The sequence below is a fragment of the Heliconius melpomene genome, chromosome 2 (genome assembly GCF_056956725.1).
Source record: "Heliconius melpomene rosina isolate 202511_hmr_F chromosome 2, ASM5695672v1, whole genome shotgun sequence".
Taxonomy (NCBI): domain Eukaryota; kingdom Metazoa; phylum Arthropoda; class Insecta; order Lepidoptera; family Nymphalidae; genus Heliconius; species Heliconius melpomene.
Genome location: NC_140390.1, coordinates 5,125,742 through 5,150,109, shown reverse-complemented (window position 1 = coordinate 5,150,109; position 24,368 = coordinate 5,125,742). Strand labels below are relative to the sequence as shown.

General features: G+C 32.8%; 1 protein-coding gene across 1 annotated transcript; it reads right to left on the bottom strand.

Moving 5' to 3' along the window:
• Positions 1-1,065: 1,065 nt before the first annotated feature.
• Rph (Rabphilin) lies at positions 1,066-24,242 on the bottom strand. The gene is made up of 9 exons (XM_085202504.1): positions 24,051-24,242; positions 17,466-17,611; positions 11,463-11,604; positions 10,717-10,888; positions 8,448-8,579; positions 3,220-3,565; positions 2,051-2,195; positions 1,729-1,962; positions 1,066-1,425 (listed from the first exon to the last, which is right to left on the bottom strand). Exons 1-9 carry the CDS (start codon positions 24,116-24,118, stop codon positions 1,128-1,130), a joined length of 1,683 nt encoding a protein of 560 aa, XP_085058630.1. The 5' UTR covers positions 24,119-24,242; the 3' UTR covers positions 1,066-1,127.
• Positions 24,243-24,368: the final 126 nt, after the last annotated feature.

The following is a 24,368-nucleotide window of genomic DNA, read 5'->3' as shown; positions in this document are numbered from 1 at the left end:
GTTAATATTCATTAATAAGTATAATAAGAGATTTAATGTGATTCAGCTTTTTTGCAAGAACAGATTGACTTATAACTTTTAGATCTTTTATCTATATGCTTATTATATGCTTATGTTTTTTAGCTTCATTCTGTATACCGCACGGCCCTAGCAGGGTAGGCAGAGGAAACCTAGTGTTAAGACATTCCGTTCCCCTTTTTCCGCCGAATTCTAGACGCATTGCGTGTTTAGTGGCGGAACTCATGGCCGTCTTTCGCCGTTATGTTTTATTTGAAGTAACATAACAAGACTGTTCCTCAGGCTGATAGGGTCACAAGAAATACTTTTAAATATGTAGAATATTTAAGACTACTTTATTACATAAATAAATATTTCTTTTAATAGCTATAAAAGAAATGGCCCAAGGAGATGGGCAAGAGGGCCAAGATTTACCGAAAAATGGCTATTTTTCTTATTATTTTAGGGTTATTTTTTTTGGCTAAAAAACGGAAATTATATTAGTGTACATACACACTAAAATAATAGAAGTAGATGTAAAAGAAATATGGATAAATTAAAAAAAGGTTGAAAAATATATATATATTAATATTATGTAATGTTAAATCGCAGTATTGTAGTCTAATAAACCTAAATTTTTAACAATAACAATATTATAATATTATTTGGCACATTTTCTTATATAAAAATACTGTTATTCTTTGTAATTTTACAAGAGATATATGAAACTTTTGATATCTATGAAAATATCCTATTCTATTAAAATATATTTTCTTATAAATTAAACTTACACATAAGATTTTACAAATGAAAAACGATAACAATTTTTTTATTCACCAGTTATGAACAATAATTAAATTTAATAAATATTTTTCTAAGCTTATATCTATAGACTTACGTAAGTTTTAACAATCAACAGGAAGCTTAATGTATTTATATACCATAAAATTTAAAAATTATCTTATTAATTAAAACAAGTACACTATTTTATATATTTTTTGTAATTATAGTATATTCAAATAGAATATTAAAAAATCTAAATTATATTAATCAAAATAAAATATAACATTTTATAATACATCATATGTATTTAATCAACTTGCAGTTAGTATTTTTCTAAAATCTAAATTTTACAAATGCTGTGTGTCAGTTAAGGAATGCCATTGCTCATGGCGATGATCGGGAAATTTTATACAATCCATCCAATGTTTTAGTCTTCGCCCTTTACTGCTAGCACCAAGAACCAAACTGCCAAGAAAGTCGTTCGGCTTGCCATAGTCTTTGTCCCAAACTGTCAATGTCAAATTTTGGCGGGAAAGTTCTGTCGGACGAGTTTCAAAAAGGAATTCTTCGTTCCAAACCGGGTTGAGGTTTCGCCATTTAATGGATGTTTTATGCTTTTTGTGATATGGATCTGGATCCAGATGCCTGTAAGTGAAAACATATAAATAAAATCGTAGGTAAGATGACTTGCAATATTCCAGTGCCATATAGACTTTTAAACATTTTTGCCTATTTCGCTTGGGACGTCTAATTTTGGGCTACAAATTGGGACGCCTGGAAAATGAACAATATATCCTGTAAAGAATTTACCGTATAAAGTAAACAAACTGATTGCAAAAATATGCATTTGCTACACAGTACCTATCTAATGTATTTGAATTTGCCTAGAGGAAAAAACTACCTTTTTAACGGCTGGGAAATACGTAGACTGCCCACACCAATACTTACAATTTAACAAAAGGATCAGAATATCCATTGCTGTCCTGTGGTGGTAGGTCGGCTCCTCTACAAACTGTAACCACCAGTGCCCGCTTCTTTGTACTATAGCATAACGCCAATAGCAACCTAGGACCAGTGGACTCTGACCCAGACGCTCCCGATAATGCCAGACGTAACTGTGCTGGTGACTTTACACATTCTCTGAGCGGAACAGTTGCAGATCCCATTTCGTCACAACCATATCTATAAGAAAACAATAAATATTATATTAATAAGTTTTCAAGTAAGTATACAGTATTTTTACCTATTTAAAATATTAATTTAACAATACCTGTCATCATCAAAAACGACAATTTCTAAACATTTAATGGCTAGATCAGATTCTGTTATGCCGAAGAAATGAAGAGTTTCATTGAATTCCGGATTTTTAGTTTTGTGCACTGTTTTTGTTCGAAGTCTATTTGAATAGGTGCCTTCTGAAATAATAAATAATAATTGATATTGTATTTTTTTTTTATTGTTTTATCAGCTTTACACTCACGCTGTAGTCAAGTCAGTTTCCCACTTTCCGACGAACTTTTGAGGTATTGTGTATTGAGTGGCGGAACGTAACGCCGTGCTTTGCCTTGATTTCGCTCTGGTAGCGAAGAAATGAGAATGTTAATAAATAATTATTTATTTCCCGAGTGGGATTCGTAACCACAACCGTCGCGTTTCGAGTCACACGCCCGTGCTCCTGCGCTACGACGGCTTCAAAAAACAATGTATTATTGTTAATAATTAAATCATAGTGTTTATTCCTAACACAATACAAGTGAGGTATTATCGGCAGGAAATTCCGAGTTTTAAAATAAATCATATATAAATAAATATCCCGCCAACTTGTTCGCTCAAAGCTAATATAAAGTTATTGAAGTTTACACGCAACTAGAATAAAAAATGAAGGTTTTTTATAATGTTATCATTTCTATTCTATTAATTAAATGTGTACTAGTGTGGACGCAAGAAGTCGAAGAAGATGGCTCTATAGTTTTCATAGATGACGAGTATGAAGTTGATGACAAAAGTGACATCCAGGCATTTTCGCTCAATAATAGAATAATTATAACTGTTGCCAATAACTGTCCAAAAGGTTATAAACGAATACGCCATCAATGTGTCCCGAAAAAAAAACAATAAGAGGCTATGAAGTGTTTAAGCTCTTCTTCATCATCAGTACCATCAACCTGTCCTCGTCCACAGCTGGACAAAGGCCTCTCTAATTGGTCACTGAGCTCGATCTTCAACTCTTAAGATATACAAATCGCTGGTGTACCTAGTATGTATGTACGTAAGAATAATATTTCTGCTAAATTATGTGAGTAATATAATTTTGCATATACTCAAAATCATGTATAACATTGTAAAAAACTATTAACTTTCGGATTCTTGAGATTACTGACAAATATTAAAAAGACGAAATAAAAGGAGAATTATCGATATCTATATATAAATAATTACCTCGAGGTAATACTTCCAATCTGCAAAATGGATCAGAAAGTCCAGTCATGTCCATGCCAGTTAAGCCTCTAGCTCTCATCACTATCACCGCCACTGAAGATGTAGCATTATCGTAAGCTAATTTAATTTCAAGTGTTCCAAATCCTGCATCAGGAATTATAGGTGGCCTTTCTATCTGTGTTGTTGGTTTTGGTATATCTTTTCTTGAGCTTCGAAGACTGTATGCGCTGCCTTTGCTCCCAGTTCGTTTCAATCCTAATGACCGTTGGTTGAGGCTGTCTGTCCTATGAAGACTTAGGCCGCTTACTCCGTGAGAGAGGATATCCGTTTCGCACCATTCGTGATCCTGGGAATTGTAAATATACTTATATTATATAATTTTGTAATGATGATGATTGTATTGACATTAAACTTACTATATTGAAAATTTAAGGCTTAAAACAAAGTTTAAGACCTCAATTTTATAAGAACTTTCTAGATATTTTAAGAATTTAAACAACAATATTTTTTAGAATAAACGTTACAATTAAAATAATAAATTCTGAAACGAAATATGATGCATTTTATTTATTTCTGTGTTCTATAATATCGCCGCGGGACGGTAATAAAGCCAATTAAGAGATGAAAGTAGTAATTGACGGGAGGTTGTTAAGTTTTATTAGTCTTTATCTTAAATATTGTTAGTTCACTGCTAATTTCAGAAGTATCATCTGTTTTCACGTTTTTTTAAAAATAAATCAGCTTCACGCTGTATCCCGCACACAGCAGGGTAGGCAGAAGGAAACTAGTGTTATGACACTTCGGTCCCAACTTTCTCCGGTCACTTGCGTGATGTGTGAGTGGCATTACTCAACGTCGAGTTTTGGTTCGTTACTGAATTGAGAAATATTAAATATTTATTTTTTTATTTTTTCTGGAGATCGAACCTACAACCTGTTGACAGTCACGCATTTCACCCCCTACACCACAACGGATAAATATAAACGTTACAGTATACTATGAAAATAGTAGCAACGCCAATTATTAGTTACGTCCGCCATTCTTCGTGTTTTCTTCGCCAACCTTGTCCATCTTAAGGGGAAAATGACCTTAATCAGACCCCTATCAAACCAATGAAACCGTCCAACAAGATTACCCCGATCGATATCAAAGCTTAATATTACCTTTGCTCTGTTATAGATATAGTTATAAGAAATAATATTAACTAATACTTAATTAATCAGCTTCATGTTGTATCCTGCACACAGCAGGGTAGGCAGAGGGAACCTGGAGGCATTGCGTGTTGAGTGGCAGAACTCAACGCCGCGCTTTGCCTCGACACCAGAGCGAAGAAATGGAAATATCAACGTAAATAAATATTTCACTTCCTCGAGTGGGGATAGAACCCACAACTGTCGCGTTACAGTCACATCCATGTGCCGCTGCGCCATAACGGCTTTAATTTACTTATAAATAATAATAATAAAACTTTTTAGCAGTGTCAAAAAGAAAGCAAAATTGTGCTTGTAAGCACGGCAGGTTCTGGGTTCACACTCCAAGAAATAAAATATTTAATATTTTCATTTCTTCGATTTGGAGATGAGGTATAGTTATTATTTTTATTTCAAATCCAATTAATGATTTATATTAATGTTGTAGAGAAACTAGAAACGAAGACATGGTATAATACTAAGAAAACAATATTTTTAATTACAGATATATGAACCTATATGTTCCCACATGTTATGATGATATATTGTATAGAAATAAGCATGGAATTAAGAAAAAACTTAAAAGTTCCATGGAAATAAATCAAACAAGCAATTTTTCATCTGAAGCTCTGTTGATATTCAAGAATCAAGGCTAATACGTTTTATCCTCTTGTTGTTCGTTTACTCTCAAAGCTGAAAGCGTTTACTAGAAGCATTATGAAATATAATAAAATCCGTATAATATTTGATTGTAAAAATGAGAAGCCAAGCACAATATATTTCACTTTTTAATCAACTTCTGTAAGAAAAGGAAAGAACTTTTGACTGGGTGAACCGATTTTGATGGTTTTTTTTTGGAAGGTAGGGCTTTCCGTGTGGTCCCATTTCTGACAATAGTATCAATTAGAGATTCTTGTTTTATTTGAAAGGACACACTTCAACGATATTGGTGAAAGTTTTTGTTTATAATATTCCTGGGATCTTATTTATGAATTATGTTATAATAATGACAAAACGAAATAGGGATAAATATAGTATTTGATTGCATAACAGGAAAAAAATAATTATTACATAACTTTAGGTCCTTGAACCAATTTAACTATACAATTTTGTGTTATTGTGTATTTGAAAGTCAGCTTCACGTGTATCCCACACACCTGGGGGAACCTATTGGTAAGACACTCCGTTTCTCTGAACTTTCCCTGAACCGCTGAACTTTAAGAAGCATTGCGTATGGCGGAACTCAATAGGTTTCTGCTTTGGGGGCAGAGCGAAGAAATGAAAATAATAATTCATGCCTTTGAGTTGGGGATCGAACCCATAACCCCCTCGTCGTCACACCCTTGCCCCTCTTCACCACGACGGGCTCTAATTTAACGATAATCAAAATATTTTCAAGTTCCAAAACTCTTGAAAGATTAGATATCTCCATATAGTAAGTATAATCTGTGACGCACGCGTGACGTAACGACGCGACAAAATGTATACGCCATACAATATGTATATTATATTCTAAGTAATTACAGCAATCTGTAGTACTTAGTTCGCTCGACCGAAACGTAGGCCGAAATTGTATGTAAATTTTGGGTTATGCTTGCTTAGTCTTATAAATATCTAGGTATTTATTTATATAGTGGAGAGTTAGGAGAAAGCTGTACTAGAGTATGAAGAAGAAAAGAGAATTTTTGACAAAAAAAAATCGACGTCAAACGGATTTCATAATTATAATCTAACCAAATTCTCATTAAACTACCCTTGGATTGTATCCTTTGTGTGCATCCTTTCCAATAAAAATAGAATCATCGAAATTGGTTAAAATCGTCCATCTGTCGCTAACATACATAATGTAAATTTAAGACTTATGTCATGTAAAGCATCAGCTGTCAAATGAAAAAGCATCATCAAAATCGGTTCACCTATTAAAAAGAAATTCTGAGGTATACCAACAGAAAAAAACTACAGTCTAATTTACACCTTTTACAGGAGTCTGTTCAAAAAGATATATCGGTATGGCTATATTATAAATTCGAAAGTAACTCTGTCTGTCTGTCTTTTACGCAATCAGGGCCAAAACGCTAATTTAATTATGATAAAATACTCATATAGAGATACGTGAGGGTCTCGGGATGAACATAGGATACTTTTTTTTCTCATATTTGTAATATTTTCGATATATATCAATATTTTAAAACCTTATTAATTTGACATACAATTTATTCCGCCATGTTAATAACAACCGTCGTTGCTAAGCAACGATTTGCAAAGTTTGTTATTAGAAAACGTCACCCAAAATGAGCTTGCTTAACGTATCTCTCTATTGAAAACTGAAAATAATTTCATAAATATATTTAATAAATATTCGTATAGTTCAAGCGGGCGTAGCCGCGTTCGGGTCCACTAGTATTATATATATTTAAATATCATTTTAATGGTCTATGGCTCTATGGTCTCAGGATATAAACATTTTTAAGAAAACATTATGTAGATATACTGGAGGCATATTACAAGATAAAACGTTATTCTACGTTCAATCCTAGCGGACGTCCGCTGGGATTTCAGTGTTATCTAGAATGATTACATTTAAGGGTTATTTTATCTTGTAAATTGAAAATAAATTCTATAGATATTGTTTCATCTTGTATGTGAGAATTAAGAATATAAATTATAATATTCGTTTATTATTATATTTTCGTTATTTAAATGGCTTAATTAAAATTATGAAACTGTTTGTCTATTTACGGACGATAAACTAAAAAAATATGATGTTTGTTATTTTGTAAAGATTGTTACTAACTCAGACGAAGCATTAGCCGCTAGAGCACTTGTAGCGATAAATTTATTTTATTTATTATATTTATTAATTTACTATTTTCTTTTTAAAGATTAATAAGAAAATATTAAAATAAAAAGAAAGTAAAAGAGAGACGTCATTGAATTTCTCTTAATGATGTGAGTTACTGGATTTATTAATTAAGCTTATAATATTTAATAGAAGTAATACTTCAAATAGAGTTTATTATTTAATAAGTAATAAGAACATTAATCGTTATTTTAACATTTCTAGACTACATTTTCTTTATATAAAAGTTAAAGTTAGTAAAAATCTTGTAAGTACAATATACAAGTGCTAATACAATCAAAAGCTACAGGTATAATAAGATTTAAGAACACTGGGATACCTCAATAATTTATAAACTAATTTATTATTCGGATTCTCCTCCCTCCTCCCTCATTACATGTAATGGATTCGTCAGAACAGCTGATTCAATAAATTGATTTAATAGAAAGGTCGGGTAAGTGAATTAGGCAATATATTAATGTTTTCTCAACCTAGCTTGAATAAACGAAAAAATTACGTTTTCTTATATTACGAAAATAATTTATAATAACAAATAGAGAAATAGGTAAAAGAGGTAGGAGACCTCGGTTGGCCTTCGAAAACACAGTATCAAAGATACTGGAGGAAGGTCACGTGAAAAGCAGGACTCCCCGGAGGGCATGTACGAAGAGGTTGATGACAGTGGACGAGGCGAAAGAGGTATGTAGAGACCGTAGCGTTTGGCGCTCCGTTCTCTCCGACTACCCCGCTAGGGATAATGCGTGAAGCTATGTATGTATGTATGTAAATAGAGAAATATTAGATAAATACTAGAGATGAACAAAAAGTCTTTTCACGGTTAACACTGAGTATATTCAAACTATTTTAAAGTATTGAGCATTGAGTAATGAGGCAGTCGTGGCGCAGCGGTACAAGGGTGTCACTGTAAACTCGACTGGTTGTGGGTTCGATTCCCACTCGAGGAAATGAAATATTTATTTAAATTTCTATTTCTATTTCTTTACACTGGTGTCGAGGCAAAGCGCGGCGTTTAGTTCCGCCACTCAACACGCAATGCTTCAGGAAAGTGCTGAACAGAGTGTCTTAACACTAGGTTCCCTCTGACTTACCTGCCGTGTGCGGGATACAGCGTGAAGCTGATTTGATTATATTTAAACTTAAATTTCTATAATAGAACAAGCGGAAGAAGATTTTCTTACCTGTGGCAAACTTACTGATTTTCTGCTATCAGTGTTGCTAGGTTGTCGAGTAAAAGTAGGCGGCTGCATGGTGAGCGGTGATCCTGGTTCAGAGTCCGTCTTTCCCTCATTGCTACTATTTCCTGCATGTTCCTGGCAAAAATGATGTAGAATTGTAGTATACTTTTTAAAACTTTCTAATTGAGGCCTGCCAGAGACAGCTAGGGGTTCAATTCTCACTGGAGGAAGTTAAATATTTAATATTTTCATTTCTTCACTCTAGTATCGAGTCTGGCTCTAAAGTCAAGTCTGGCTCTAGTGTTGATTCTGGCTCTAGTGTCGAGTCTGGCTCTAGCATTGAGTTCAATCACTCAAGACACATTGCTTTTAGAATTCAGCGGAAAGTGGGGAACGGAGTGTTTTAACACTGGGCTCCCCCTGCCTACCTTGCTGCATGCGGAATACAGTGTGAAGCTGAAAAAAAACTTTCTAATGAAATTATATGTTTATATCTAAATAAGCTTCAGCGAATATTATTAAATATGCCTGTGTATATATATAACAATGCCAACGATTTAGATATTAAATTACGCCGATACCGGTTGAAAGTTCACTAAGTGCCTATTGATTTTATCTAAAAATATGCACGCAACTTCCAATAATAAATGCTCCGTAAAGGGAAACTAATGTGGAAATTGCCAAGGCTGCTTGAGTTATATTACAAAAGTTACGGCATTTCTAGACAAACTGCAAGTTGTCGTTGAAACGTCTCCAAGTATTTTGTCTGCAGTTTAGAGTTTATTTTAACTTTGTTTTGATAAAAATAATTGAAAATGTCGTGTTTTTATCGCTTTAATATGCAGATATATTTTTATGGTCGCCTTAGAGACAATGCTTGTAAGTTCGTGAAATTTATAGTTCCATATAGTTCAAAATAAAAAAAATTACTGAATTTGAAGCACGAGAAACGGCCATATTGCCTTTTATAGGCCCTGGTCTCCTCCAACGATTTTCCACCATTCCCTATTAAGACCCGTCTTTTCTAGTTTATGAACTCTAAAATCTTGAAGTCCCGGGTAACTCCATTAAACTTCATGGAGGCATCCGCCGTGGCGCAGAGGCACAAGGTTGTGGTTTCGATCCCCAGGGGAGGAATTATTATTTATGAATACGTTTATTTCTTCGTTCTGACACCAAGACAAAAAGAACATAATTTGGTCATTCATTTTCAAATAACGTTTTTCTATACATATTTATATTTAATAACAAAATTTCTTTAAAGCAATTTATTATAAAATTTTAATTATATAAACTTAGTTGCTTCATCTTATTTTAATACGAGTTTCTCATTACGAAATATAAGGCCAAGCCAAAGATTAAAATTATCTGATACAAAATTATTTTCAGCTATTTATATAACCAGGAAAATGTATTAAGAATTTTTCACAGTAGGTACCTTATACGATTCCATATTTAATGGGATTAATTTATAATATCTATATATGCAGGATTTAAGTTACGTTTTTAAAAAAATATAAAAAAAATGCTTTTAAACATATAATACGGTCAGAGAATCGTGGCGCCCATAAATTAGATGTTCTGAAATTTTGCGCAATGGCAACTGCAGGACGGCTACGACGTGATGACCGTACTGCTTCTACATATAATGGTCTTCTATCGCAAAGAAGGAAATAAAATAGAAGAAAGAAAAAGAAAGAATAGATATAACCTATAATTAGAAATATCGCATAATATTATGTATATAGGCCATTGAGGCACAGCGGCTGCAGCTTCTGAATATAAATGGGGTGGTTTGAGGTATCCTTCAAGAGTGAAGGATTATTATATTATTATCATTCTTACGTTTATATTTCCATTTATTCGCTCTGGTGTCGAGGCGAAGCGCGGCGTTGAATTCCGCCACTCAATACGTAATGCCTCCAGAATTCGGCAGAAAGTGGAGAGCGGAGTGTTTAAACGTTGCGTTTACAATCACACGCTTGTGCTTCTGCGCCACGACTGGCTTCAACTTACTTACTTACTTAAAAGTACTTATTTGTCGCAGTTCGCTAAATTGAAATAGGCATAAAACACGGCATTTATTTTTCACCCCTTTTCTCGTAGAGATCACCCCATTATTACTGGAGTGAGCTTTTAAGAATAAACATTCTCTGGCGTAAAATACGAATAGAATAAGCTTCACGCACACAGCAGGGTAGGCAGAGAGAACCTTGTTTTAAGAATTTTTTTTTCTATAGGTTTTTAACAATTTCCACATTCTAATTCCCACCTGTAGTGATTTAGCGAGCTCCGTTTCGTGGTAGCGTCCGGTGAATTTTCTATCAGGCAAAATATATTTTGGTAATGTTTTGAAGAACCAGGCACCTGATTTTTTCCACATTTCTCGGGTTTCGGCACAGAGATTGCACATGTACTGCTCCCTGGAGTAAATGGACGACCTGAACAAGTAAAAAATATATTCGTTACTTATTTTTATTGTGGTCTTATTAAGATAAAATATTTTTATTTTTTTATTATAATTGTCAGGTGGGAAATTTGTTTTAACGAGCGACTCCCTTGGACTATACAATTATTTATTTTCTCATCTGAATTAAAAAAAAATTAGATTTTAAGGAAAATTTACCAAAATATAATAGTGAAAACTCAATTTATATCGGTTACGCCGTTTTTGAGATTAGTGAAACAACGCACAGACAAACAAATAAACTAACAAACACATAAAAATTTAAAAACTATTTTTATGGGTTCTATTACAATAATAAATACCCCCATTAATAGATATTTTCATTTTCTTCCACGTACAGACAGCGATGAGTTACAGTTTTATTATATGTTTCTATCATATAGAGAATATATCAAAATCCATATCCAGGGGGGCAGCCAGAGGAGACCTAGTGTTAAGACACTCCGTTCCCCATGAAAGTAATAACGTACAAATGAAATTATTATTTGCTATATATATATAGCAAAATATTATTATGTTTGTTCATCTATTGGAAAAACACTACTTTCCTGTGTGGTAGAGTATCAATAACACATTTTGAGCAGGCTGAATTTTGGCAAATGGAACACGTGCGTAGTGGCGCGAGTAGCTTCGAAGTTTCACCGCATAAGATACAGCATCTTGGGGCTGGACCTTGAGCTGATCTCCTCATTCCTGGCATAGAATTAAAAAAATATATAACGGTTTGTTTTTGTTTCTTAAATTATTTTTTTAGCTGCACACAGTATCCCACATATAGCAGGGTAGGGTACCTGAGAACATGGTGTTAAGTTACGTTCTCCACTTTCAACATAATTCTGGAGGCATTAAGGAGATATTGGCTGGCTGTACTCAACGTCCTCAACGCCTCGTTACCAGAATTGAGGTAATAGAAATATTAAATATTTCATTCCCTGGAGTGGGAATCGAACCCACAACCTGCCACGTTTCCAATCACCCCTTGCCTCTGTTCAAATGTAAATTATTTATCAAATTTTAGTTTGTTAAATTATTTATACATATTATACCACAACTGAAGCTAAAATAGCATTAGAAAATATGTATTCAAATTTCGCATAATAAAGAGACAGTACAAAGGTACAAGCACAAAGCGTAGTTCGTTCCATACACAATATCAAAGAGATTTCTTTATAATTTTAACAACATTTCAGTCGGATTATCTTTCCCCTCGAGATTTAAATTAAGATAAATTATTGAGAAGCATTGTCAAATGAATTATTATAAAAAAACTGTTTATTTATTTATGAAAGAAAATCGGCATCACAAGATCGATTTCAGAGTTAAGAGCTGTTTGTAAATACGGGCTTTACTTGTTTTATTGCAACCTGAAGGAAAATAAATTTAAATATAAAATTAACAGTTAATAACCCAATATAATGAATAAAAAAGGGTTCATTTAATGAAATATGGGGACCCAGGGTTAAGACATTCCAACTTTCCCAAAACTTGATTCGAGACATTGTGTATTATGGCGAACTTCAACACTGTGATTTGTCCAGTCTATATAATATTACGTCGCATAAAGTGAAAATTAAATCTATACTATAAAATAGTTTTTAGATTTTCAGTTTTTGAATAGAATAAGCGAAAAGATAGAAGGATATACTCCCAACTTTCGCGTTCAAGTACATTATATTTAAACGTGGCTGAATGAAAACTTTTCGTGCAACTTTGGGTATAAGTCTTGAACAATCGCAATAAAACTCCTTTGATGATTGTCGACAATGAAAATCTTTTTTTAGCCTTACGTTATATCTCGGAAATTGAAGAGTAGGCTTTCCTCCAATTTCTTAAGGCATTCCGTGTTGAGTGGCGGAACTTAACGCTGCGCTTTTCTTTGGTACCAGATCGAAAAGCGAAGCTATCAGATGTAAGGGCTCTGGCTAAGCTAAGCCTGAATTTCAGAAAAAGCTCATGATTTACAATTTTTGTACGGAATCCTCGGTGGGCGAGTCCAACTCGAGCTTGTCCGAGTTTTTTTTATAACACATACATACCTAGAGTAGTTTTTGATACATTTTATTATCACTTAACTTCTTTAAATAATTATAAACTAGCATAGTATATTCTTGGAACGAAGAATATGTTATATTTTAATAAAAATAATATCTATATATGCGATAAGTGGGTTCGATTCCCACACGAATAAATAAAAAACATTTATTTTTGCCATTTCTTCGCTCAGGTGTCTAGGTAAGGGGCGGCGTTGTGATCGTCATTCAAGACGCAATGCCTCCAGAATTCAGCGGAAAATGGGGGGTGGAGTGTCTTAAGAATAGGTACCTTTTGCGTACCCTGCTGTTTGCAGGATACAATGCAGCGAAGCTGATTTCTTATATTATTGGAACAAAGAAATATTATATTTAAAAAAATATATATATATGTAGAAGGAAGTGATTAGAACAGATATTATATTATCTTAGATGTTTAATGATTAGCTTTAATATCATCTGTAGCAACTGTTTATATTATGACTGGCTGTGTTCATGTAAAAAATGACAATGTGTATTATATTTTATTATATAACATTTGTATAGCTTCAGAGGAAGTGATCGAAAAGACACTAACTATTGATTATTGTAGAATTACGATTGGCTGACTTATGTTAAAGAGACTCCTATATGACTTTTATTAGACCGGTGAGGTAATTTGACCAATAACGCGGAGGCTTATGCCTTGAGTAGAGTCGTGACGTGTGAGGGTGAAGCTCGATTTTAAAATAAGGAGGAAGTTGACGATCGTAGAATGGTGTAGTCTTCTTATGTTTTGACGATCGTAGAATGATTCAGTCTTCTGATTTGGGAGAAAGGAAGGACTAGTGACGAGTGTCACGAATCTGCTGCGTTATTCCTGCTTGCATTAACCCACAATGGAGCCCACAGGTCCAATAAGAGTCATTTGCGAGCAATCTCCTACATATATATATATATATATATATATATATATATATATATATATATATATATATATATATATATATATATATATATACTACTAAATTTTCTACATCAAAAATTAATAATTAATAGGTAAGCGATGAATTTTTAGATAATTTTCGCTTAACTGGCTCTATGACTTCAAATATACCTACAAAAAGTTGCTTTCACCACATTAACCACATGTACAAATATAAGTAAGTATATTACACAAAAATAACACTTATCCCTTTTTTACCATTAACATTCGAAATACGAATATCTATTGAAACGCTTACAAATAGAAATCGAACCCATGCCATTAGGAAGTGTCAATCAGATACTATAAAAGATATTAACGATATAATTTGTACAAAACAGCTTCACGCTGTATCCCGCACAAAGAGATTGGCAGAGAAAACCTAGTGCTAAGACACTCCTTTCCCCATTATCAACCAAATTTTTCGAGGGATTGCGTCTTGACTTTTGCCTTGAAACAACAACTAAGAAATGAACATATTAATAAATAATAATCCATTCCCTCGAGTGGGGATCGAACCCTCGACCGTCGCGTTACAGTCGCATCGTAACACGAGGTTCCCTCTGCCTACCCTGTTATGTGCGGGATACAGCGTGAAGCTAAAGATATTACTTTAAATATATGAAAATTCATTAATGTCTACTCATGTGGAAATTGCCGTTATTGTTTAAAATATTTAAATACAAACCACAATTTTATTTATATTTCAAAATTTCAATATAGTTACTCGAGTGAACTGATGTGGATATTTGTATTCGTATGGTAATATAAAGTTATAGTTTTCCTGCTTCTCACTGTATTCTACATGTAGCAGGGTAGGCAGAAAGAGCCTAGAATTAAGAAATTCCCGATTCCCCCACTTTCCGCCGAATTCTGGAAGCATTACGTGTTGAGTGGCGGAAATTAACGCCGCGCTTTGCCTCGACACCAGAGCGAAGAAAATATTAAATATATAATTTCCTCGTGCGGGAATTGAATCCACAATCAGCAGAAGTTATAGTTGACAAAAATAATATTCTATTGAATTTAATATACGTTGACATTGTTGACGTTATTTAGTTAAATTCCCTTAACTCGTAAAAGGGAAGTATAAGTTGGAGGGTAACTGTTATATTGTATTGAAACTCGTAACAAATTTATATTCTGATAACATTATTTGACCCATCATCTCTGCTCTCTGCTCTCTCAACTAACAAGTACTCTCAAATGTGAACTAATATTTTTTTTTACATATTCTACATACAGCAATCTTAATTTTTCTTTTTTTTATCTGCTTTTTATAGGATAGGCAGAGAGAACCTAGTGTTAAAAATTATAATTCTAGAGGCATTGTGTGTTGAGTGGCGGAACTTAACGCCGCGCTTTGCCTCGCCATCAGAGCGAAGAAATGTAAATATGAATTTAAATAAATATTTCATTTCCAAGAGAGGTTCGAACCCATAACCACTTTTTGTCTCTATACTTTGTACCTCTAAGCCACAACTGGCCTCAGAATCAAAAATACGCCTAAGAATTGACATATTTAAGAAAAAAATTGCTTCACGCTGTATCCCGCACACCACAGAGTAGGCAGAGGGAACCTAGTGTTAAGACACTCCGTTGAAATTTGTTACTTCGAAATTTATACACTTAGTACAATACTATTATCTTTCCTTTATATAATTTATATCTGCTATAAAATTTGTGAAATTAAGAACCTCCTGTATAAGCTCTTCCTTTTTTTCCTCCCTTGTCCTTCAAAAGAGTTTTCTTTTATCGACAGGGAGCGAAGTGAAAGGGATTTGGCGAAGGAAGTGAGCAGTGGGCGAAAACTTATTTTATGTGATAGTGTATCATAGCATTTTTTGCCTTAAGGAATTAATTAAGAATTCGAAGTCGAAAGTCCTAATGTTATAAAGGAACGCAAAAACTACTGAACTAATTTAGATAAAACTTTACAGAAAAATGTTTAATATTATTATTATAAGTAAAGTATTTTCCTACATAGGTATATTTAAGAATATTTCATGCTTTTGCAGAACATTAATAATTTTAAGGATGATAAGGAATATATCAAAAAAAGTATGGGCTTCTAAACAATCTCAGACATCTAAAAATATGACAAATTTTATATCCACTTATCATGTATATTCAATTAAGTAATATAATTGTTCTTTCATTCTTATAGGAGCAAATATAGGAGAGTGGAGAACGAAGTCAATAAGAATTCTTGTATTTATTAACCCCACAGTCGCAGAATGCTGATGATACCGCCCGTTAAAACGTCAGCCACGTGACGCATTTTAACAATGGCTGCGTCAAACAACCTACTCGTAACATATGTATATTAAGTCTTTTTCCATTAATAGAAAAGGTCAGTGAAATGCTCAATGAATGTGTATATGATTAATATTTATTAATATATAATATAAGAGGCCGTCGAGGCGCAGCGGCGAGGGTGTGACTGTAATGCGACGGTCGTGGGTTCGATCCCACTCGAGGAAGTGGAATATTTATTTACGTTTATATTTCCATTTCTTCGCTCTGATGTCGAGGCAAAGCGCGTCGCTGAGGTGAGCCACTCAACACTAGAATTCGGCGGAGAGTGGGGAAAGGAGTGTCTTAATTATTTTTTGTATATGTGCCTTTTCATGGCGTTTTATTTCAAGATAAATATATTCTTAGGAAACATTGCGGAAAGCATTACTATTCATAAAGCTCTCAACGTATACCGACTAGTGATGAATGTTTTATAAAGTAAGGAGATGTTAATTCATTAATATATTAATTATGTTTATGACATTTTGAATGTATTTACATATATTCTGATTGCGGAATGCATTATAAATAGACTGTACGCATTAGCGTATCTGGAGATATTTTCTGGGGGGGATGGGGGGTAGCCTGGACTTTAACTTTGGACACATGTGTTCGATTGTTCGAATAAACTTTTCTTTTTAAATTTTTTGGGGCAAATTAAATTTCTGGGGTACATATAAAATTCAAATAGAATTGGATATTAAAATTGATAATTACTTAAATTTATTTCTTATTCATTTGAAAAATAAATGAAAAATTATCACAATTAATACAAATAGTGCATAGAATTTTTTTTATAGAAAATACTTGTTAAAAATATTCTTTGAAATTTCCCCATATTATAGAGGCAAAATGAATATCTACTCTGATATCGGTTCTTTTTCCACTTTCAAGCTTTCTGCACGAATACTCTTTGAAGAGCTATTGTGTTCATACATATCTATTATAATGATTTAATAATAAATAGTAAAAAGATTAACCTGTAACCTAGGAAATATTAGTGTTTTTATTTTGAACATTATATAATTAATATAAATATGAAATAGGTTTAAAATACATTTTAAATGGTTTATATTTGTAAAATTATTGATTTATTTCTAGTAATACTATTAGTACCTAATAACGTAACAAGGCAAAGTGCATCGTTGAGTTTCGCCACTGAACATGTAATGCCTCGAATTTCAGTGGAAAGCGGAGAACGGAAGTATTATAGGTTCCCAGGGTCCCTTATTTATATAGCTCTTTGTCATAAAATAGTTTACCTTCTAATCTGGCTACGAGACGGCCAACGCGTCGGGCTTCCACATCATCCAGCTTCTCCGCCCGCTTGACAACAGCGGCTATGGCGTCCCGTTCGCTCGTAGTCAATGGGGGGTCGCTCCTGGCCGCGCTCCACCCTGTACGCAGCCTATACACAATTTTTGTATTAGAAAACACTATTTTTTACATGGAAATTGTATTATGGGACTGTGTTTTTATATTGTATTAGTTGTATTAGTGTGTTAATTTAAGGGGGGAAACCGGTTTCCCCCCTTAAATGTGTTTTTATTACTGTGCTACAATTGCTAATGATTATACATATGAGGACTATACATTTTAATCAAATAGTCTACGTTTCTAAATAAAATGTGTAGTATTGGTTATATCTTTATGTGTCTCTAATAGGCAAAGGGAATTTCCCCATTTTTCCCCGAATTCTTAAGGCGTTGCGTGTTGAGGAAGAAAGGAAAAAATCAACGCCACGTTTTACCTCGAAACCAGACCGACAATATTTAATTTTCTTAAGTGGGAATCGAATCAACAACCTCTAGATCTAGATTGTAATATTTAATTGGCTATTATCAAAAATTACATGAAATCTTATTTGAAAATGAAAATTGTTTAAAAATACACATGATTTAAATATTAAACAGGTTTTCTTTACTCAAAGATTTTGAAGGACGGTAGCCTCGAGTCATTAGCCCGTGCGCTACGATGGCTACGGGGCTGGTTACGTTGTATATTTTATAACATTCAAAAGAATTATTTTGGGGTCGTTGCTGTTGGCATCTATATTAGATTATACGTAGAAATATTATATTTAATTATATGAAATTAGTATAATAGAACAATAATTCAATTATGGACAAATAAGCTTTCTTGAAACATTTAAGTTGTTTTAAAAAATCAGCTTCACGCTGTATCCCGCACACAGCAGGGTAAGCAGAGGAACCAGCAGTGTTAAAACACTCCGTTCCCCACTTTCTACCGAATTCTGGAGGCTTTGCGTGTTCAGTGGCAGAACTCAACGCCGCGCTCTGAAAAGTGTTATTACTTGTACATAATCATATTTTTTTAAATTTTATAATACTTATTTAATACGAATTAACTAATTTTACATTAGTAAAATTTATAACGAAAAAGAAATAACTAAAATAATTTTCTTATTATTTGTCTCGTAGCAACACGTTTTTTAAAGTCAAACTGACTAATTAACTTGCTAACTATAATATAATTTAAGAATCTTATTTTTTTTCGTAGTTTTATCAGAATTAAATTCAATATTGCGGGCAGTGAAGAACGGAAGTGTCTTAATGGGAACGGAGTATCCTAGCACTGGGTTCCCATGTTCTCTCTGGCTAACCCACTATTTGGGGGCATACACCGTGAAGCTAATAAGAAAATAAAGTTATAATAAATTAGATACTAGTAAGCAACCAGGTATAAGTTTCTATTTCCATTTAAATTTAGCATGCGAGTTGGTTTCCATTCAGTATAAAACCTCTGATTTCCTTGAATCCTCAAGACCTACTATAAGCTGCACCGTATCTTGTAAACATTGTCTTCTCCCATTACTCAGAATATATATTTAGGTATTTAAAACGTAGAAAAATGAATAATAATAATATTTCTTTTCAGCTTCACACAGTATCAGGGTAGGCAGAGAGAGCTTAAAACTAAGACACTCCGCTCCCCAGTTTCCTCCATAGAATCGTCACCAGAGCGAAAATAATGATAATAAAAAAAGAAATGATAATATTAAATATTTCATTACCTCGAGCGGGAGTCGAACCCATCGCGTCGTACAGTCACACCCTCAGTCTCTGAATAATATGGCCAAATCTGAATAATTTGTGACAAATTAGATAATAGCAACATATATATATATATATATATAACTCAAAAAAATTAAAAATATCAATATATATATTTTTTGAGTTATATCAATATATATATATTGATATTTTTAATTTTTTGAGTTTTTATTCCGCTGTTTGGCACTCATCCACTTCTATAGGTTGGCTTGGTTTTTTTTTTATAATTTTTTTATATGTGCAATAAAGAATATATATAACATTATTTGACCACATTCAAAAGTGAGTGTCCCTTCATATATATATTAATTTGCAAAACATAAAGTTATCAGTTCGGCATGAGTTGCTAAGATAAGGGGATCCAAATATACATTTTCGAGTAGCGATTATGCTAAAAATATTGAAGTTTTGTTTATCTTTTCTATGAAAGGCTGATTCTGTATCGTTTATGTCCCTTACATATCCAAAATATATATAAAAATATTATTTATCTTTTATGTAAATAATATAAATACTGTGAATAATACTGTAATGTTAATATTTATCTATGGAAATTATAATGTGATATAAAATGTTAATTCATATTTGTTAAGCGCGGCGTTGAGTTCTGACACTCAACACGCAATGCCTCCAGAATTTGGCAGAAAGTGGGGAACGGAGTGTCTCAACACTAGGTACCCTCTGCCTACCCTGCTGTGTGCGGGATACAGCGTGAAGCTGATTTTTATTAATATATATCTTAAAGCTTTTCATTAATTTAATTTGGCTGCTCTAATTGATCGAAACAGCCTTCGTAGAAGGCAACATTTGTGGTCGTTTTCAAAGTTTGTAGTTCGTCCAGTACATACTGTGACAAAAACCTATAGTATATTTCTGTTTTAGATACAGTACCTATGGATTAGTCAACTCAAATTAATTTATTTAATATCAATATATTTAATTTATTGGTTTAAAAGTTGACGTTTTTACGTCCAAAAGTTAACATTAAAAAACTACTATTAATAAAGTTTATTCTTTTAATTTATCATATATTTATTTTAAATGTTTTTTTTTATAGAGTTTTAAAGCTTTAACTTTTAATTAATCTATACAAACAACAAACATAAAATTTTAACTGACTGTACTGTCTGCACATAAGATATACGAGAATAGGCTTAAAAAGGTTTACGTTTTAAATTATATTATGTTATGAAAGAAAAAAACAATATTAAAATTATCTTCGAGCATTAAGATATTTTTTTGGAGAAGTAAAAGCTAAGTTCTAGAAAATGATGAGCCAAAAAACGTAATAAATCGGGATACAGCGTGAAGCTATAAAAAAATTAAATATATTTCTAAAATGATTTACATATCAATCTGTAAATGTACACAAGAGAAATTCAATTACAAACACCAAATTAAATGCATTTATGTGGTACGTATGCAGTACATAGTTCACAACGCTAATTAACCGCTTCAGCTAACTGACGATAGTTTAGTATAATTGTATAGCTTTTAATACCGACATCGATATAAATACATACAAATATATAGGCCGTCTTGGTGCAAAGGCAAATGGGTGCCACTGTAACGCGACGGTTCTGGGTTCGATTCCCTTTTGAGAAGTTTTTTTTAATTCGGTGTGGTAACAAAATGTTTCAAAAAAATGACGGAAAGTCTGGAACATAGTGTCGTTAAGACAGTAGTTTCTCAGGATTCTTCTGTCTGGTATCTGCGCTGTATCCTGCACACTGCAGTGTTTATGCGTGCGGGATACAGCGTGAAGCGTGTGAGAAGAGAACCTAATATACCCAATACTAAGTTTGTTTTAAGTTTTTAATTATAATATACATACAGGTATCGGAACAACCTTTTGAAGCTGTTGATACAAAGGTTAAGGGCTCAGAACGCAATCAGAAGGAAGAAAACGCATTTTCCAACCCTTATCTAAAATTAGATATTTTCATAGCATAATATTTACTTTTATTTTATTTATTGTATATTTTTAATTTTTTCTATTACATCTTATTTATAAATGATAATAATTCTTAATTTTTTGAATATTTTTTCTATCCCGCACATAGCAGGGTAGGCAGAGGGAACCTGGGAACCAGAATTAAGACACTTCAATTCCCTACTTTCAGTCTGGTCAGTAGTAAACGTATTTAGGCAAACCACATTATATCTATAACTAAATGTGAACGTAATTGATAAGTGCATATAAAAGCTTTGAAAGTTATAATTTTATTTACTTTATTTTGTCAAAAAAAAGGTATAAAATTGCTCTTTTGGATCAAATGGCAGGGTTGAAAAGCAATATGCTTAATTAATTTTCATCGTTGTCCTAGAGTGCAATTTGTTTTAATTAACATGTCATTTTAATATATTGCTGTTAAAAAACTACCTATATTTTTTAAATCAAAGTAACATATTGAAATTTTGGTTTAATAAATATTTTTTGTTAAAAACGTGCTCAGTTTATATGGACCCGTTCAAAGAATAAGTGATGAAAGAATGGCAAAAGAATATGATCTCGGTTGGCCTACGAAAATACAGTATTAAAGATATTGGAGGAAGGTCACGTAAAAAGCATGAGGACCCCACGGGGGGCATGTATGAAGAGGTTGATGACAGTGGACGAGGTGAACGAGGTATGCAGAGACCACAGCGTTTGGCGCTTCGTTCTCTCGGACTATCCCGCTAAGGTTTTTGTAACCTAAGCTAAGTTAAGTAAATCAAAATATTTTTAACTTAAAACATCTATACAGTTGTCTAATCTATTTTCAAATTAAAATAATATATAAAAAGAAAATAGACCAGAGTGGATATATATATATATATATATACGTATGATGATGAATCACATAAGTCTGAAACAATAAAGATGTATAACATTACACAAAATGACTAGTGGTTCGTCCAGTTCAGTTGTCCTGGACAGTAATTTATTGTCGAAAGGATAATGATATACCAAATTTGTATCTTTCATCTACAGTCGAATTCTATACATAATTTGGGTTTCGTGTCGGGTTTCGTTAACTTTGTAATAAATTTCAGGACGTGCCTAACAGCAAATCAAAAAACAATGCTCTTTTGAATTACCGCAAATAGTAGGGAAGGCAGGGGAACCTAGTGTTAAGATTCTCCGTTAGTCTCTCTCCGTTTGTCAGTCAGAATTAACATAATATCTACAAATTTCAAAGTCTTTTCGCACATCAAGGTAGAAAGAAAGAGCCTTTTGCCAAAACTCTACGGCACGTATTTATAAATCGCTCTCAAGATCGGTCTCAGAGTTGAGAGCGGGCCTATGTTCTCCACACAGCGGAAACAAAACTTGAATACCGCCACTCAACGAATATGGAAAAGAATATATTATGAAATATGAAGTAAACATGTTTTCTATTAAAAACGTCCAAACAAAACTAACAAAAGTTAGTTATCTAAAAATTAATTTACTATAGAAACCTAACAAAATCGATAGGCTTTATTTTTAATTTAAACATGTATGTAGGTGGATAGGTACATGTACAATAATGGAGATTACACTCGTAATGGAAACAAAACAAATAGGAAGCGGATGGAGTTCAGAGATAGCAATGTCGCAAGGCCAACATTCCAGCCTTGCTTTTATTTTTAGAAAATAAAACTCTTCGAATAGGTCCCTATTCTATTCTAATTTTCCTGAAGCCATGACCCTTCAGAAGATACGTCGTTTAATTTTATATACCTATTTATTATTAGATATTATTATTTTTTCAATTAAAAAGGAAATATTTCTAACATATTTCAATACTAAATATAAATATGTTTAAGAAACGGAAAAATATTTTTTTTTATTTTCTCCATGTTTTTAGGGAGAGACTTGAAATAAAAAAAACAACAAATTACATTCGCCACTATTAAACACCTGTAATGTATTATCATTTTATTACCTAGATTTAAGAAAATAATGTAAGTTCTAGATAAAATATTATTCAAGTAAAATATTATCGTGGTTATTATTGGACCCTAGAAATTTTATAGTAACATATATGTTACTAATATATAATTATGTTATATTAATTTTGCGGGTAAGCGCGGCGTTGAGTTCTGCCACTCAACACGCACTCAACCTCGAGAATTCGGCAGAAAGTGGGGAACGGAGTGTTTAACACTAGGTTCCCTCTGCCTACTCTGCTGTGTGCGGGATACAGCGTGACTGATTTAGTTTTGCGGGTTGCAATTGATAATGTACTACTTATTACAAGTCATTAAACTTTTTATCTCATCCACACCAGAAGTTTGATTAAAAAACTTTCTGGACTAACAGTTATTTAGTTACGTCATTAATATCAACCCAATATCGAGAAAGAAAGTTTTAATATTAATTACTTACTTCTTGCTATATTATTTTCGAGCAAGTTAGACAATAAATTTAATAATGATTACACTTCCATATACCTAGATATTATTCATGCCATCAATAATAATTATGCACCTTAAGTGGAAATTTAATGCTTAAAAAGTACTCATAAATTAATTTTACATACATTTTTCATTACAAACGTATTTAAAATATCGAAAAATAAATGTTATTAAAATTATTAATATTGCAACTCGTGTAAACTTTAATTTTTTTTATAATATATTCGATAAAACATTTATTATTCAACAATTTTATATTCTGTGCCGTTAATATATTTTTTTATAAACATTTAAAAATTAAAATAAAAAAGCGAATACCGAACCAGATGTCACTTTAACCGAAAACAAAACTTACAAAACTTTTAAAGTGCGAAAACACTAAATACTCACTTAGCTCGCAACGAGAGTTGTCGGTCGTTGGGACACACATATTTATTAGCTTTACTTTGAAAGTTCATCTTGTATTTGGAAATTTTAAATATTATAAATAAAAATAAAAATACGTTTCTTTTCGCGAATGGAAGGAGTCGTGCCGCACGCTCCCGCCTGTTGATATCATCCAACTGTTGCTTCGCGCGTGGCCACTTCTATTAATCGATATTTTAACCATGTTCTTGGAAACAGAGATAGTTGATGGGATTTGTTATTCCTTATCAGCTGTAAAAGGATACTGTTAGCGCGCATGTTTGTTGAATGTAATGGCGTTTA